Genomic DNA, 18485 nt, shown 5'->3' with positions numbered 1-18485 from the left:
AGCAGCATACCAAATTAAGAAAAAAAACTTCTAATATACTAAATAAAACATGCTAAAGGTATACCATTGTGTTTGTGTGTGAATAGTACATTCCATGTTACTCAATTTTATTAAATTAGGTCAATTTAAAGAACATAATTGCATGTGCTTTTGCTTAATAAGAATTTGTATCCAAGTTTATTATTGCTTATTTATTAAAAAATATGTTTTGGATCGAATCGATTTATTGAAAAAACATAATTCTTGTGGAATGCACTTCTTTGTAAATAATGTCCAAGGCTTATGTAGTTGTTTATTAGTTCACCAAATTTTCTTCCTAACAAATTTTGAATTATCATGTAAGTTTATTAACCAATGGTTACTAACAATTGATATTTTCATAAATTTATACGTTAAAAATATTTTATATTATCATAATAGAACTCATAAATCTTTATTATATATTTTATCAAAACCTAGTTGTCGACTATGGTGAAAATATATGGAACAATAATGGTATTTAAAAATTATGAGCATAAGATTTATAACAAGTGAGCAAATGATAAATGGAATAGGCGATTGAAATAGATTATTTCACATGAAATCGAATTACAAAAAATAAATGGAATGGGCTATAGAATGCAAAGATAACTTGAGAACCATGTAATTGTTTCACAAATTAACTTATTCATATCAATATTTCAAAAAATAATTGATTCATGCCACTGTTTTAAAAAATAATTGATTCAACTATTATAGGGAGCGAAACATGTGCTTATCGAAATATCTCACCATCGATGATATGCTCGATGCTAAAAAAGTCACAGCATGACGGAGATAAAGCTATAACATCGAAGATTCGCCAGAATTAGTCATCAAAAAATATTTTTGGGGAAAACAGGTTAGGGACCATAAAACCCCTAATTTTATGCAAAAATAACCCTAAATGTGAAACACACCTTTTGAACATGTGAATAGTCGCATTTAATGCGCGCACAAAGATTCACAAGTGTCAGGAGGACATTTGCAAATGTGTGAGGATATTCGCATGAGAAGGTTAGGGCATTCATATCTTAATTAAATACTCTTGACATAAGTCTGCAAATATAGTACAACCTTCGCAAATCATTTTTGCAAATGTCGCCAAAATGTGTGAACCTCCTTTAATTAAAATTTGTCAACATAAGCCAGCAAAATATAGTACGACATTCATAAATTTTTTTTGTGAATGTCTCCAGAATGTGTGAACCTCCTTTAACTAAATACTTTCGACGTAAGTTCACAAGTATAGTATGACCTTCATAAAATTTTTTTGTGAATGTCTCCAAAATGTGTGAACCCTCCTTAACTAAGTACTCTTGATGCAAATCTGCAAATATAGTACGACCTTCACAAATCATTTTTTTGAATGTCTACAAAATGTGTGAACCTCCTTTAACTAAATACTCTCGATGTAAGTATGCAAATATAGTATGAACTTCACAAATCACTTTTCTGAATGTCCACAAAATGTGTGAACCCCCTTCAACTAAATACTCTTGATGTAAGTCTACAAATATAGTACGACCTTCACAAATCATTTTTGTAAATGTCCACAAAATGTGCAAACCTCCTTTAACTAAATACTTCTGACGTAAGTCTACAAATATAGTACAACCTTTGCAAATCATTTTTGTAAATGTCCCCAAAATGTGTGAGTCTTCTTTAACTAAATACTTTTTAACGTACGTCCACAAATATAGTATGACTTTCACAAATCATTTTTGGAAACTTTGTGCTATATTTGCAAAAGGGTAAAAATATCCTAAAAAAGTCGAGAATCAAACATTTTGGATATGGGGGGGATTTGGACAAATTGTGAGGCATTTTGAAGAACACGTCATTTTACAAGGACAATATGGTTATCTAAACATATTCAGATGATGAAAAGCCCATATCATATGGGCCTTTTTTATATGTAATTGAACTCGAATACGAAAAATAATTGTATTGTCCTTGTAAAATGGGTTCTAGAACCCATTTGAACCCGTTTAGACGACTTTCAATTAGTTGAATCTAGTACTGGCCACTTCCGATCCGAATCCGAACTGTTTACATCCCTAAGTGTGGGCCTTACTAAAAATGTTAATGTCATAGAGACACGTCACATAGGGCACGGAGACATGATACGGTATCACATTAAAATGTATATAATTGGACACGACACGGAAGTAAAGGCTGGAGTATCCTGTGACATAGCTCGAAGGTCTCAAGAATCTCTAGGTGTAAAACGCGCCTCAGGTTACTTTTTCACTTTAAAAAAAGTATATAAAAGGACACGACATTGGAGGAAGTCTGGAGTATCCCTGTGACATAGTTCGAAGGTCTCAAGATTCCCCCGGCGCAAAACGCGCCTCATCGCGTTTATTACCGCGAAATTTTCCGAATCGCAAATTCTGCGTGAAGAAGAGGAGCAGGAGCTGGTCTGCCATTCTTTCGTCTTTCTCTTTTTCTTAGACAGACTGTGAAAACACAGAAAACGGATGCTGGATACTCAGTTTTCCCGCCTAAATCCGATCCCCAATTTCTGAAATTTTGAAGCGAAAATGGACGACCATCGTACTAGAAGGACCCCTCTGAAAACCCACAAGCCCAGTTGGAGAGAAAAGGCAAAAATCTCTCTCTCTCTCTCTCTCTCTCTGTGTTTTTCATGGGTTTTATTTTTCATTCAAGAAGCTCACCTGTTGAAGGATTTGGTTGGATGAGTTTAGCTTCGAGAGAACTGTTTAAAAAGGGTTCAGAATGATCGAGAAAGGTTGCTCTGGAAATTCCGGCAGAACGAAAAGGTAAGACATTGTTTCCTTAATTCTTCTGAACGAAAATTTCACAGAAAAGCATTCCCATCTTCACGTTACATAAGAAGGCGATTGGTTTTCCCCGAACAGAATAAGTAGCAGTTCATATATTCTTATATTTGTATTTTCCATCTACAAGTGGGGAAATATTTTCGCCTTTGTTATTATATACTACTTGTTGAGTAAGGAAGTGTTTGGATGATTATCGGGAAAAAAAGAGAGGAAGTGTTTGGATGTGTTTGCTTATCCGGAAATGTGGGATAAGATAGTAAATTATGGATTGTTTGGGAATAAATACTTCCATGTTACCCCACTAATCTGGTATAAATTGTACACCTGAACACACTATAGGAGTTGAATTGGGCGAATGGTTTCTGATGATCTTAAACGAGTGTTCATCAAAGTTGACAATTGCGATTTTCAACAAACAATTCAAACTGGGATGGAAAGAGCTAGCAGTATGCATTCTCTTTTCAGTTTCGACGTTCCTTTTAGAGAACAAGGGAGATATAGAAATTGCTTTCAGCATGTCGTATCACGCCCCGTTTTTTGTTTGTTTGTTTGATTGAGAAGCATGGCATATAATGATCAATTACAGAATTACTTAAAAAAGTAAGGGCTTGTTCATGTTTGATGAGAGGTTTTGCTGGAGTTAAGGCCAGGTTGTTGATTTCTTTGAGCACGAAGGCTTTGTTAATTTAGCAACCATCGAATCTATGTATGTTTATAAAATCTGACAAAGACAGTGCTCTGTTTCGTTATGGTTGTGATTCTAAGCTGATGGTGACCTTAATTTACTTTAAGATCATTAACGTCTTGTAATTTAATCATCATTCATTGGGAATGAAGCATTGTGGTTTTTTCTTGCAGTTGTCCTAATAACTTGCACACCATTATATTTGATAGGACATGGTCACATTGGCTTTTAGGGACATAGTCTGTCATGAATTCAGAAAAATCAAAGAGGCATCTTTTCGCAATTGTGATGAAATTTCAGAGACTTATGCTGATGATCCAATTTGGGAATTTGATGGTGCACGTGTGGCCTCTAAGCGAAGTCAAAATGAGTATATAGAATTGATGATTAAGATGGAAAGGCTTCTTCATGAAGACATCACAGCTGAAATAATTAAAAGAAGTAAACTAAGTCGTTCTCAATGCTCATCTGTTTTGTTTTAAGCCAACAGTGCTACACTTTTGGATATCGGTTTGTCACTGAATTTGGCTATTTCAATGTTAATATTGACTCTCACAATCTCATGTTGCTTTTGCATATTGTTTTTGTCTAACCAGAACATGGTATCTTCAAATTATTTCAATAATTTTTACATATATGTTTTTCGCTGCCAAAATTGGATGTGTTAAACTTGCTTGCAACAAATGCAAATTAAGAATTTTCATAAGTGCATGTTAAGATGTACGTGTTATGAGATTGATGCGGACCCAATTGTGGAGGACCCCCGATCCGCATCCGTGGTCCCAAGATTTCAAAGTTGATCTAAGAGTTGCAAGCCCAGATCCAAACCCAATGCCTCAAATACTTGAAGCAGATCCATTTGGTGTTGCTCTTGATCCAAGATCCAAGCTCCATCCAGCCATGGGACCCATCCCTGGGGCGCCACATCATCAGAGGCACCAAGTAGGCCAAGTGGGACCCATCCCTAGGACGCCACCTCAGCTCAACATTTACTACATTGGGACGTCCCTTCTAGTGAAGACACCTCAGCAAATGGGTCCCACCACCTTGGCTTCTCCACCAGCATTAAGAGCCACCATGGGGGCATGTAGCCCTCTTGAAGGCTCCCCCATGAGAGACGTGTAGCTCTTTAGTCCCTCTCTAAATGGACTTTGGGAAGTCCAATTGCTCCCTTGGAATTGGGCATTACATTAAGTGTGCCCAAGGGAGGGTCTGACCAGAGTTACCAGTCGAGGAAGCGGGAGCGGGAAGCGAGGCACTTTCAAAAATTTAGGAAGCGGGAAGCGTGGGATGACTTAGAAGAAAATTATGAATTGTCTCGGAAGCGACCTAAGAAGCGAACCGGAAGCGACCTAGGGAGCGAACCGGAAGCGAGGGGGAAGCAAAAAAAAAATGAAAAAAATGGAGAAGCGAGGGGGAAGCGTGGGGGAAGCGCGCTTCCCATTTTTGGGAAGTGCGCTTCCCAAAAAAAGTGTGCTTCCCTGCACATTTCGGAAGCACGACATTTTGCGCTTTCGAAACGCGCTTTGGGGAAGCACGCTTCCCCATGCGCCTAGGCGCTTCCAGTAACTCTGGGTCTAACTAGGGTAGCCTAGGTTTATCTAAGTTTAGGTTTTATGTAGTTAATTTGCCTTGTTTTATGTGATTGGCTTTTAGTATCCTCCTTAAGCCTTTAAATAGAGGCTTGTATTTGGTGGAAGGAATCAAGAAGAAGAATTCACGTGAATCCCTCGCTCTCATTTTCTCTCTCTCTCTACTCTCTATCTCACGAATCCCTCTCTATTGACTTGTCTCTCTCTTTCTCTTCTTATCCCTTGCGAGTCCCTTCCCCCCCTGACTCATCTCACCCTTCGAAAGGGCTCTTCTCAATCAACTAGAGGTGTTTAGATCCCTCTTGGCCTCTTGGGTCTGAACCTTTCTTAGACCAAGTTGTTGCCTTGTCCAAACTAGGTTGCACTCAAGGTTTCCCTGCCATCGGTGGAAATTCCAGCATTTCTAAGCCAACCTCGTGGAGCTTGAACCTTCTCCAACAACACAAGACCCTGTAGCAGACCTAGATCGACCTAGCCTAAATTTGGTAAGTCAAGCCAATCCCTTTTGGCTAGCCTAAACCCAGCTTAGAACCCGCTTAACCCAATTCTTCCTAAACCTGAAACCTGATAAACCCTGAAACTAGCCTAACTTCCAAAAATTGCTTAGCCCAATCCATGAACCCCATGGGGTCTAAAATTTTGATCTAAATTCCTTTGGATATCTAGTTTGAACCTTCCAAAAATCTTGATTTTATCATATATCAGTTCTAAGATATCGATTTTACAAACCGAGTGTGTTTATCCCAAAACCTTGTCTGACCTGTCCAATCATGTCTGACCATCCCATTTCAGAAATCATACCGACATGTCCCTGTGTCACCTGACCCTAAAAATTGGTTTGTACTTTTCCTAAGGTGTCTAGAACAATCCCTCCAAATTTTGGAATTTTTCCTCCACACTGTTTGGGTGTACCAAATTTTTTACCAAAACCAGCTTACCTTGTTTACCTGATTTTGACTTTGACCAATCCTAGACCTAACCGAGTCCACCTAAACCCTCAAACCTAATCTAAGCCCACCTGGAAGGCTGGAACGCATCAATTCTTTATCTAATCACTCATTTAGATGCTTCTTTTATATATGTGATGTGCTTTAGTTCACTAATTTGTCATTGTAAACCTAATCTCTATAATCAACACTTTGCAGATAGAGCATTACTAGAAGATTATGAGAGGATATTGGACCAAGAAGACAGTTATCTAGCTCAGTCTGTTCTTGAGCATGTGAAACTTAATGAAAAGCAGGTATTTGGAGAGATTATTTGATAAGCTTATTATGCTTCTTTGTGTCCTTGGTCTATCTGTGGTTTTTTGAATTGGTAAGTGATGCATGTTGAAGTTCTAACCATCTGTATGAGCTACATGCTTGAGCTATACATCTACTTAATTATGGTTGTACTTTATCTGGTTGGTCATCTGTACTTGATGCATGTCGTATCTTTTAAGTTTTTGCATATTAGAGGATAAATCTAATTGGAGAGAGCACAAATGGATCTTCAGCAAGGTGTCTTACCAATCTGCCCGGTGCATAACCTGTTTCACTGCTGGATGTATGTTTTTGTTGCTTGCCTTAGATCCTAAGATGCTTCAAAATGCCTCAATCTACCCATTCCAACATTGTTACCTTTAAGTTCTCATTCTGGCTGCTGGCGCACGATATCATCACCAACCCTCAAAAGTACCAATATTGGGATTCATACCTTGGGTGCATATGTTCACCAATACCATTCCTTTGATGATATGTACAAGGGCTTTTCTTGGAAGAATAAGTGGTTTTTGTGGATCCCACCATCGATACCTGAGTTGTAGGTTTTGGTTTGCAGTTTGTTAGTTGCCCAAAGAACTGGGTATGTTTGTGTAGGATCACGTTACCTGAAAAAGATGACTTGGTATGCTGGATCATGGGTCTTCGGTTGTGATTCACAATAAATGAAAAACATGGTAACCATGGTCCACCAGTTTCGAGGAAAAGAATCAGGTAATTAGATGTCCCGTAAGGATTGGAGGTATCCTCCTTTCCATTTGGTCAAACTGCTTTTTACTTTGTATATCCTCCCATGCAGTAACTTCTTTGTTATGACTTGAACATAGTAGCTGAACTGCTAGAGTTGCTCTATCTCAACAGAGGGGTCTTAAGTTTAAATCCCACAACTTTTCTGAAAAAGAACACAGGAAAAAAGAGAAACTTAGTTACAGGAAAGTGCATAATCTAGTTGCCCATTAGAAGGATTTCAAATTCAAGAATGACCTCTCTCTGTTGTTCAATAGTTTCTCTAAGATATGTGAGAATTCTAATCCTGTACATCTTTGCTATCGAAATATGTTAAGGTTTTGATTTTCTCATGCTAAACATAGCTAGAATTGTCAGTGCCCACATATATTTGTTATTTTCATATGTAGCCTAATTCTTCTATGCTGGTTCTTTCAAATTCTGATTGTGTTTTGTTACTCTTATACTAAACGTAGCTGCAATTGTCAGTGCCCCAAATATTTTTGTTGCTTTCATGTAGCCTAATTCTTCTGGACTGGTTCTTTCAAATTCTGATGTTGATTGTAGTAGCACTATTGACTGTTATCAGTTGAATGTTGCTCACTTGGTTTCCATATCTGCAAGATTGACCGTGTTTGGTGCCCTGTCTGCACAAAAGGATACTTACAAGAGAACCAACATATAGTATATTGTGGATCATGCAAGCTTCAACTCGATCTTCAAAATGAAAAGGTATCTCAAATTCGAACTATTCATAATGGACAAAGTTGCTTTGAGAATTGCTTTTAACCTGGACTAGTTGATTGCTTCCATCGCCATTGTTTTCATCATCTTCATTACCATAATCATGGTTGTTGTTTCTGCAACTATTATGAAGCTTATCATTTCAGAGCTAGGAAAAAATGCGGGAACAGTGTTATTAAAAGCGCGCTTCAAGGCGCAAAAAGTGTGCCTCGCCTCAAGGTGAGGGGCTTTGTGCCTTGAGGCGCAGGCATAAGGCGCAAAAGCCCTGAGGCGCATGCCTCAGGGCAAGGCGCGCCTCAAGGTGAGGCGTACACGCCTCACCTTGTTTTGGTCCAATGGGGTCAAAGCCCCCATTTGACCAAAAAATAGGGTTATTTTGTCGGGGGGCCTCATTATCTCGTCTCTCTCCCACCTCCCTGCTTGTCTCCCACCTCTCGTCTCCCCCTTATCCTATGTCACATGGGTGCGGGTGCGGGTGCGGGTGCGACACGGGTGTGGCGCAATTTCAAAAATTTTGGACACGGGGACTCGGCTATATATATATTAAAAAAAAAAACATATATATATATATATAAGACTCGGTCAAAGTTGTGCCCATTAGGGGACAGGTGATGAGTTGTGAAGGCATTCTGTACACTTTCTTCATACAGGAATAATTCACTTTTGGGCACTTTCTTCATACACTGTAATAATTCACTTTCTTCATACAGGAAAAAACCACAAAAACTTGAGTTGTGCCCATTCTGTACTTAAAACTTGAAAGTGTACAGGTTTTTTAGTTGTGATGGGTTTTTTTCCTTACAGCTGTAGCCCAGAAAATTTCAAAAAAAAAAAATTCAAAAAAAAAATAATTCCAAAAAATGGACCAAAATGACCCTGGGTGCGTTGACCACACCCAGGGTCGGGTTGACCGAGTCCGAGCCGCACCCGTGTCCGCACCCGTGTCGGTGCGTGTCGACGCTGGTGCGGCGACCTTGGAGCCGAGTCCGTGTGACATAGCCCTTATCTCACTCTCTGCTCTCTCCCACCTCTCGCTCGTCTCCCACCTCTTGCTCATCTATCAACCTAAGAAGAAGAAGAAATAGAAGACGAAGACTGCTCCTCTGTCAGCCTCGTCTATGAACCTCTCTCCTCTGTCACCCTCTTCTCTCCTATGTTATTGCATGCATACCTATGTGACAGTTTATAGATTCAGCGAGATTTCAATAGAAAAAAGTTGCAGTTTATAGATTTCAACGAGATTTCAATATATAAAGGTTGATTCAAGCTCTTTGCAGCATGGTTAGCAAACTCGGTGAGTCAGCTCGTGACTTGCCTGAGTTGGATCGGATTGATCCCTAACTGAGTTAAAAAACAATATCTTAGTTAGGGACTAAACTCGTCGAGTTTGCTAACCCCAAGGTGTTTTGCAGCTGATATATTACGATGACAGAAGTTGGAGAAATAGAGCATGTGTATTGTGTTGAGTCTGTAGACATAAGTTAGATTCTTTAGCAAATTCAGCCGATGCAATACAAATGACATGATATACTTTTAATATTGATTTTCACTTATTAGATATACATATAAATATATCAAAACCACTGGCTTTAGATGCTTCATAGATGTATACATGTTTTTTTCATCTAAATAATTGATGCAATTGTGATTGCTGCATATTTGGTAGAGTGTTTTAAGTTGTTGATACACATTTGAGTATTTGGGTCTTTTTCCTTTGTTGTTGAATGATTCAGCTCCATCAGAATGATTCTATAGAACTGTAAATGTTCTTTTATTTGGATTTTGATAACACTTATGCTTCGGTTTTGCGTCAGTTAACTTCATTGCTTGCTGAAATTGGATTGAACACAGAAGAGGCCCATGTTTTCTCTACTACATATGGCTATTCTCTGGATGTTTTTTTATCTCTGTTTTTTTTTTCCTGCAAATGCAGCAAGAGATCAATTTAATTGAAGAGAAATTTGGTTTCTAATGTTTGAAAAACAACATAAATAAGATCTCATGCTGTGAGAGAATTTTGGTTTCTTAGATACTTATGTAGATCAAGTTGTTACATTAATGTTACTTTTACTGTTTTACATGTTAATCTCATATTTTTTCAATATTTATTTGAGATTTTTTAGTTCTTGTTGGTTGTTGCTTCATCAATAAAGCACTTTTTATTTATTTATAATTTTAGATATTTTTTATAGTTTTTTTTAAGTTTCAAAAAAAACAATTTTTGAGGCTTACGCTTTACGCCTCGCCTCAGATTTTGGTGGAGCGCCTTGCTACGCCTCAACGCTTTTCACAACACTGTGCGGGAAGTTGTATTCCACATGTCAAAACTGTTTAAAGCTTATCCATGTCTGTACATGGCGTACGTATCCTGTTGTTTCTATCATTCCAAAACAATCTTGGTAACCGAACCCCATCTTTCAGCAGAATACAGTTTGAACTTTGAAGGTTCTTGCCAGAGGACGTCCCTTTGTTGATTCAATGATGAGGAGTTGGAAACTCTGTCATTAAACTAGTTTTGTTATATGTCTCAATTGTGCCTAGTCTGGAAAAGCTCAGATAGATTCTGTGAACTATTGGGTGCTGTTTTGTCTCGTCAAATTGATAAGGGCTGTTAAAAATTCATAAGTTGATCAACTAGAATGGCTACTTCATTTAAGTCGCTTGATTTAATTCAAGCTCAATAGTTACCTATTCTATTGAAGTTCCAACCTTTTGGTTAGGTATTTCACCAAGTCCATAGCCAGCTCCACTATGATCTGACTTGGAATAACTCCTGCTCCCATGTCAAGATAGGTTTTGGCTGATCACAGGCTGCACTTGGACCAAGTGAAAAGCCAGGCAGGTGGGGAGGTTCTTCTTTTGCTCAAATCCTGGCTCATGATGGCCTGTCACCCAGCGATGCCTGGTCCATGGTCTCAGACACAAGCACACAATAGAGGTGGGTTGGTACTGAGATTGGTTGGGCTGGGTGGCAGCCCAACATGAGAGCTGGTTTTGAATGCCATCATGATGGTTTAGTATTCACAAGTGGAACACTTACAAACACAGGATAGCTGGGATCATGATTGAGGACTTTATTCACTGTGGCTATTAGAGGGTACTTCACTAGTACAAAAAGAATTTATGACTATTACATGGTTTTGCTATAGAAGTGCTTATCACTGTTATCTGTTTTGCATTCACTGATTTTATGTGGCATTTTGCCTTAAATCTGGTTTTATATTGAAAGAATCACTTATATTGTTTCTCAGTTGGTAATCAAAACACAATTTAATTGTTATGACAGGTTAATTTGGATTTTGTGCGGGATAGGCTGGGTGAAGTCATAAATGAACACCTGTTTAGAGGATGTAAAGCTAAAGCCGAGTTTTGCTTGGAGAACAAATTTGGATTTACAGCGTTGTACATCAAGTGTCACCAGTGTGCCACATTTGATATTGTAGTGTAGCTTATATTTGTTCCATTCTGTTGATGTTTCTCTCCATTTTTTTTTTCTCTCAGAATTCTGATGGCAGCTCACGGAAGTGTCAATACAAATTTCATATAAAACTAATAAGATGGGTGTGTGCACGTGCACACATGCATGAATGTATGCTCATGGCTATGCCTTGCTTTCTGCAATTGACAGGGACATGCTTAGTCACCAATATTGGTATGAGCAAATATTTTAGCTATACAGTTTCTTAGGATATCATAGATTTTTTATAATTTTTGAGAAAATATTTGCGTTTTTTAAGAAAAATTTTAGTAATTGCCGAAAACCTGCTAAAAGAGAAAAATGACTACACAGATCTGCTGTCATGATGAACGAAAAGTGTCCCACACAGTTCATGTACTGCAGGAAATGATATAATCTTATGGTGATTAACACAAGCAGAGGTAGCAGGAAGAGATATAAGGTTATGGTGGTCGACACAAGGAGGTATTCATAGAACAGGTTTATATTTTGGTACTAATGAAGGTATGGAATTATTGAACTGGAAAACATATGTTCAAGCTGTATCCACTCAATTTGACCACAGAAATGTTTGAAGCACGGTTTATTTGCTAGGGTTGAAACCTTCCGATATAAAATTATGATTTTTGTAGTAAAATTTTGGTACATTTTGGGGCCATTGATTTTTGAAGCCCTGAAAAAACTGCTTACATGTCACAATCACATGATTTATAACTCATTTCTACCAAACAAACCTTGTTGATCACATTCACAGGGTCCGATTTATATTAAAAAGTTTTAAAAATATGAAAAGAAGATCTCTAATCAATAGCTCTGTACTTTCATTATCCCCCAAATATTAACCTTTATATAACATCCTCTCATTGCTTTACATTTCGACGTAAGGCTGTCCTTACCTGAGCCCATGCTCATGTGGTTTGGATGATTAATATCTAGCTTGTTTGTTCTCAAAGATTGCTTAATTGATAATAATTGCATTTCTCGGTTCGCATCATCAAGTATTGCCCCACAGTATGTCCACCAAATCTCTAAGTATCTGGATGAGATCATGATGTTAGTGCAATTTTAACACCATTTAAACATTTTTATGTTTTTTTAATTGAACAAGATATTGAAAATATCTTTAGTGTATACTTTTAGCATTGGCCCAAGCTATGCATTCCCTGTATTTAGGGGTGACACCGAATTACAAGCCATCTGATTATAAAAAGGAACCAGCGTATGTGAAGAAGATAACCCCAAACAAGAACAGGAAATGACCATACTGTATGGGAAAATTGACATGTTTTTTTAAATGCGGTACAATTTTTAAAATTCGCCTGATTTCCAAATTCACAAATGTCTAACTTTTTTAAGACCATTTTACCCTCCGCACAAGTGAACCTCCTGAAGTTTGTGCGATATATATGTTGTCTCGATCTCACAATCTCTCACTAAAAAGTACTCCACACGTTAATTTTGTGAACCTCACTAATTTTGCATAACCAAATTTGTGAACCTCTTGTAATTAAAATTTGGGTACCTTCGCAAATGTCATACAAAATTTGCATATATAGACGATATTCGCGAGCTACCATGCAAATCTCCTTTAAGTAATTGATTTTCAAGGAGGTTCACAAATGTGTGGTGACATTCGCATATTAATGTTTGTGAATGTCCTTGACCTTTGCACTCTGATGGATCTCTGCAAGTATGGTACTACCTTTGTATATATATATTGTATGACATTCATGAGCTACCATGTGAATCTTCGTTAAGTAAATGATCCTCAAAGAGGTCTACAAATGTGCGATGACATTCACATATAATTATTGTGAATGTCCCCAACCTTTGTGCTCTTATATGAATATGGCAAATATGATACTACTTTCCCAAATAATATATGACTTTCGTGAAAGTGATTGTGAATCTCCCTGGACGAAACTCTCTTCAATGAGATCCGCAAATACGTGTTGACATGCGCAAATTTTTAGTATATAAATTTTTATGCATTTGCATGCTTGTTGAATCATATATAAAGTCTTTTTTTTTAGAAGGAACCACAACCCTTTTTCCTCTAAAACCCCTAACCCTTTTTTCTCTCCCTTAGTTGTGATTCTCATGAAATCTTTTTTCTTCATTCTGATGAGGTTACGGTATCCTTCTTATCGACTTTTCTGGTTAGGTCAAAATATGAGTTTCATATAAACAATATATATGCATATTATTTTATTTCATTCTAAACTTGTTTTTGTAAATATGAGCATTTAATAGCCTTGTAGTATGTGTGTTTAGTTGTTGGTGTTGTATATATGTTTTTCTGTTTTTTATTTAATATTTGACACTAGAATTACTATTTTGGGTTTACTATGTTTGGGGTTTTATATATATAGTGGTTTTGTCTTGGTATAATGGAGCTAGAGTTGACTACGCACATGCATTCAATTAGTGTAATGGGGTTGGACTTGACGAATAGGGGCTAGGGGGTTATTGTGGGTAATTGATTTTAAGAGTAGTTACTATAGGTAGTTTTATTAATTGAATGTATTAAGGGTATATGGATAACATTTTCTCATATGTTATTTTTATTAAATGAATGATATATTGTGTGGTTGGTGTAAGCTATTAATAATGGCCTCTGATAAGGTTAAAGTATACTACCGTATCACTAATCACTTTACTTGAAAATCTATACTAGTCTCCAAAAAATAGTAGCTTTAAATAATCTATAATTTTGATGTCTCGTAAAACCAGATATGTGGAAGAGTTATTGAGCCTTTGGTATAGTTATTCTCTTAAAGTAGGTAGCCAAGATATATGGATAGATGTTTTGGATGATGATGTAGAGTCGGTGTTATTTAGCAACGATGTTTACTTAGTTGCTTGCAAAGTTAAACAAGAAGCAGTTGAAAGTGATATACGAGAAACTGTTGATGAATGAAATTATATGAATCATATAGATAATATGCATCTATTTGAGGCACAATCTATTGAGCTCAATCCTTTGGCAAACATCTAATTGTCCGAAATAGTGAGCGATATTGAACATTGAACTCAGGCATGTGGAGGACATACAATTGTTTGAACCAATTAGGGATATAGATGTTTGTCGTGCAAACAATGAAAAACTTCCATGAATAATTAATGGTGTACATGATCAAAGAATCACTGCAAAAGATGTGGAACTATGTGAGTAAACAATTGCTATTGATATTTATCGCAATAATTTGGATAACATGCAACCTTTCAAAGCATATGACATAACTAGGTACAAGTTGTTGGACTTTGTAATGTATGCTTAAGATATAAGTGTGATGATGTGGGTGTTATTTTTATGATTAATCATGAAAGTTGAAAATACATGAATGTTGCATGTATGAAAGCAAAGAAAGCAATAAATACAATAAATTTTGATTTAGTTTATGAATCAAACAGTCAATTAGTAGTAACAACAATTATGTTGACAGTGGAGAATCAGATGATGTTGATAATAAAGACTATACCATGTCGATTGAGCCGGACCAAGACATTGATGACATGGGATAAATAATGGTGGATGAAAATAATGCATAAATGGTAATTAAAAAGTCGAACCCTTAATATGTTGTATAAGCTATATAAGCATTTGTTGGGTAGTAGAATTGGTTTATATTATTACACTAATGAGACGTGGTTGAATAGATTCTCGTTCAATGGATTCTTATATAATGAAAGGCAATTTAAAATCATTGAACTGGAGACATCTCAATTATGTGACGAGTTGCATAACGAAAAACTTAATGATTGAGAACCTTTTTAGTAGCTAACAACAGGCTCAAATGATTGAGAAATTGCTTTTAGACGAAGGTTTAATAATTTTCAATACTGTTATTAATTTTTAAAAGATTTTGTCATAAAAAATAACTATAAAACAAAATTTATGAAGAGATGCAATAAAATAGTCACTATCGTATGCACAAGAAAGAACTCTCAGACAGGCTCAAATGATTGAGAACCTTTTCAGTCCCTAACAACAGGCTCAAATGATTAAGAAATTGCTTTTGGTTGAAGGTTTAATGATCTTCAACACTGTCATGAATTTTTGAAAGATTATGTCATCAAGAATAACTATAAAACAAAATTCGTAAAGAGATGCAATAAGAGTCACTATCGTATGCACAAGAAAGAACTCGCAAACTATGATTGATTGTCCTTGAAAGATCCATTACACAAAGGTGTGCAGAGTAGTGTTCTTTCAAGTGAAGAAGTATGAAAGTTACCATACATGTGGTGAATGATTGGGCAACCTTCTAGTAGAAAAAGTATCTTCAAAGTAAATTTCAGGTGTTATTTACAAATGTCTTCACGATAACTCAAAGATGACTTTAAGAGAATCATTAATAGCATCAATCATGAGAAAGGTGTGAAGGTTACTTACAAACAAACATGGCATAAATGAGAATGAACGAGGAAAGAGTTATAGGGTTCATTCAAAGAGTCATTCAGGATGTTTTCTGCCTATTTGAATCATTTGATGAAGACTAACCCCAGAGCATTAGGAAACATTCAAACTGATAAAAAAGAATTGTTTAAGTATTTGTTCTTATCATTTTGTCAATGCCTTGATGGGTTTTTAAAATGATGACCTCCAGTTATTATGGTAGATGACACATGTCTAAAACAAAAATACATGTGTATATTGTTGTCGTCTCATATTATTGATCTATGTTATGAGATATTTTTTGTAGCATTTGTAGTTATAGATAAGGAGTTGAAGAATTCATGGGCGTGGTTTTTTAAGTATCTAAAGAAAAAACTCATACGCTTCGACGAGTTTAGAGATAGAGGAGTATTGACAATTATCTCAGATAGGCATGTAGGGATAAAGTATGTTGTTCCTCATACATAGCCTAGATGTTATGTTGGATATTGCATGAAGCACTAAAAAAGAACTTTGCTAAGAAATTTGGTTCGCTACTTAGTGTCATTTGGTAGACCGCAACTGTAGCAGCCACGAGACATCGATGCAATTTTTTTCTTTCTTAAGTCCAAGAGCAATATGAAGTTGCATACAATTATATTGTCACCATCGTAGATCTAAAACATTAAGCTAACCGTCACTTTTCAGAAAGAAGATATGGGTGCTTAACATCTAATATAGCAAAAGGTTTCAATTTGAGAATTATTCTTTCCATACGTGACAAGCCCCTAGTACCTCTTATTGTGATGTTTTATTTTATGCTAATGAAACTTTTTTAGAAAATAAAGAATATCGAGTAGAAAATGTCAGGCATTGAGGCACAATAATTACGTGTGCAGGTAGTGTATTGCCATCAACATCGGTATGAAGACTGTCATAAGATTACTATAACAAGTTCTTCAAAATTGAATCGTATCGAGCTGTATATAATATATTTTTATTCATTTTGATGATAGATAATGTCTCACACAACGCTTCATCAACTCTTATTCATGTCTATGCATCAAAATACTCTCATAAACAAGGACAACCTAAGGTGAAGAGACAAAGAACATAACACAAAGATGTGTCATACAAGTGCAACGTATGTAGTGAGGTTAACCACAATAGGCAGAAACATGAATAATAGTATGTTTAAATACCGCTTGTTGCAAAATATGTATTTGTTAAGAATTGTTGAATAAATTGCTTCTATATATTTATTTAAAGTTTTTTGATTAATTATTTCAATATCTTACGTCTTTTATGTATATCTTAAGTAGTTTATGATGTATACATATAAAGAAAATTTTGATAGTAGAAAGAGAATCAAACTCTCACTATGAAACAAGTTATGTATGTATACAACCAGTGGGGCTGACATATAAGTGTTTATATTCATTTTCAATTGATCATGAAAATAGGTTAGTGGGAACCAAAAAGGTATGCAGAAAAAAAAAATGTCAAACGAGCATGATTTGTACATGAAAATTATGTTGACCAGTGACGTAAGTATTAGTTTTGCACGTTTGTTTATTTGTTTGTTATGTTTGTATATAGATTTATATGAATATATCAGGTACTATGAATTTATGTAGCATCTACATAGATTCACAGAAAGACTCCAACAACACCACAAACAGGACATGGTAGATGGAACGGAACTGTCAAAGGACATTTACCTTACCCCTTATTTTTCAGTGAGTATATAAAGTGATAGTCCTCTTGTTTTGCTACCAACTAATAAAAACTAACTGCCTATCATTAGTTGTTCACAGCAAATAGTTGAAACAAGTGTGAATATCATCTATATATGTGAATTTTGTATGGTATTTACAAAGGTACGTAGATTTTAGTTATGGGAGGTTCACAAATTTGGTTATGCAAACTTCATGAGGTTTGCAAAATCATCGTGCGAATGTACTTTTTAGTGAGAGGTTGTGAGATCGAGACAACATACCTATATATCACGTGAACCTAGGTTCGCTTGTGCGAAGAATAAAAAGATCCAAAAAAAGTCAATTGTTGGAAATTTTGGATATTGGGACGGATTTCAAAAATTATAGGGTATTTTAGAAAATGTATCATTTTTCTTATAAAGTACTATCATTATTTTTTGGAAATTCAATGGTATGTGTGCTATGCGTTCATGTGGTCATTTAATATATCATGTTACATTTCTAAAGGGCAAAGTTTTGTAGAAGATGCAACTTTTTGCCACCCAAGTTAAAATGTTTGATCTTACAAAATTTGCTATTGATTAATCAAAAAGATAAATGTAGGCTTCTGTTTTTTTTTTTTATGATGGATGGGGAAACCACCCTTGGGACTAGAGATCTAGTCGCATTGGTTAAGTTTGTCGTACTTATGGTCGCTTTTCCGATGGTGTAAAGGCGTGGTGCATCCCTTGTCACCAGGGAGTCAACTGGCTTTGAAAACCCATACTATTGAAATGATTGGTCAGTAGACATTGCCCTCATTAATGCAAGGGGTTTGACACTTATGGGAATGGAACCTTGACCGCCTCCTCACTGCACCAAACCCCTTGGAGCTGAATTTAGGCTCCATTTGTTTCACTCATTTCACAAAAATAGAGGTTTACATATAAAACCCCTCATTTTTGTATGCAGGTCAAACCAATATACCAAACCCATTTTCCTGCAGGGCCCACAGTCAACAAGGGTTTTCCCCCATTTTTGTATGCAGGTGAAACCAATATACCAAAACCATTTTCCTGATAGGCCCACAGTCAACAAGGGTTTCTATTTACGTTGACA

The 18485-nt window shown here is 36.2% G+C and overlaps 1 protein-coding gene across 1 annotated transcript; it reads left to right on the top strand.

Moving 5' to 3' along the window:
- The first annotated feature begins 2733 nt into the window (after positions 1-2733).
- Positions 2734-11422, top strand: LOC149829061 (uncharacterized). The gene is made up of 5 exons (XM_090017262.1): positions 2734-2804; positions 3720-3951; positions 6248-6345; positions 7715-7822; positions 11121-11422. Exons 2-5 carry the CDS (start codon positions 3723-3725, stop codon positions 11280-11282), a joined length of 597 nt encoding a protein of 198 aa, XP_089873388.1. The 5' UTR covers positions 2734-2804; positions 3720-3722; the 3' UTR covers positions 11283-11422.
- Positions 11423-18485: the final 7063 nt, after the last annotated feature.

Source organism: Nuphar pumila, chromosome 9, assembly GCF_984573655.1.
Source record: "Nuphar pumila chromosome 9, dmNupPumi1.hap1.1, whole genome shotgun sequence".
Classification (NCBI taxonomy): domain Eukaryota; kingdom Viridiplantae; phylum Streptophyta; class Magnoliopsida; order Nymphaeales; family Nymphaeaceae; genus Nuphar; species Nuphar pumila.
The sequence above is the reverse complement of the archived record's forward strand: the minus strand, read 5'-3'. Positions and strand labels throughout refer to the sequence as shown.

What these genes read in the sequence shown, in the direction of transcription:
- LOC149829061 (XM_090017262.1), top strand. Translation starts at nt 3,723, where the DNA reads ATGGTCACATTGGCTTTTAGGGACATAGTCTGTCATGAATTCAGAAAA. An exon ending in AGCTGAAATAATTAAAAGAA is followed by an intron (nt 3,952 to 6,247) that starts GTAAACTAAGTC and finishes AACACTTTGCAG; the next exon opens with ATAGAGCATTACTAGAAGAT. An exon ending in TGAAACTTAATGAAAAGCAG is followed by an intron (nt 6,346 to 7,714) that starts GTATTTGGAGAG and finishes CATATCTGCAAG; the next exon opens with ATTGACCGTGTTTGGTGCCC.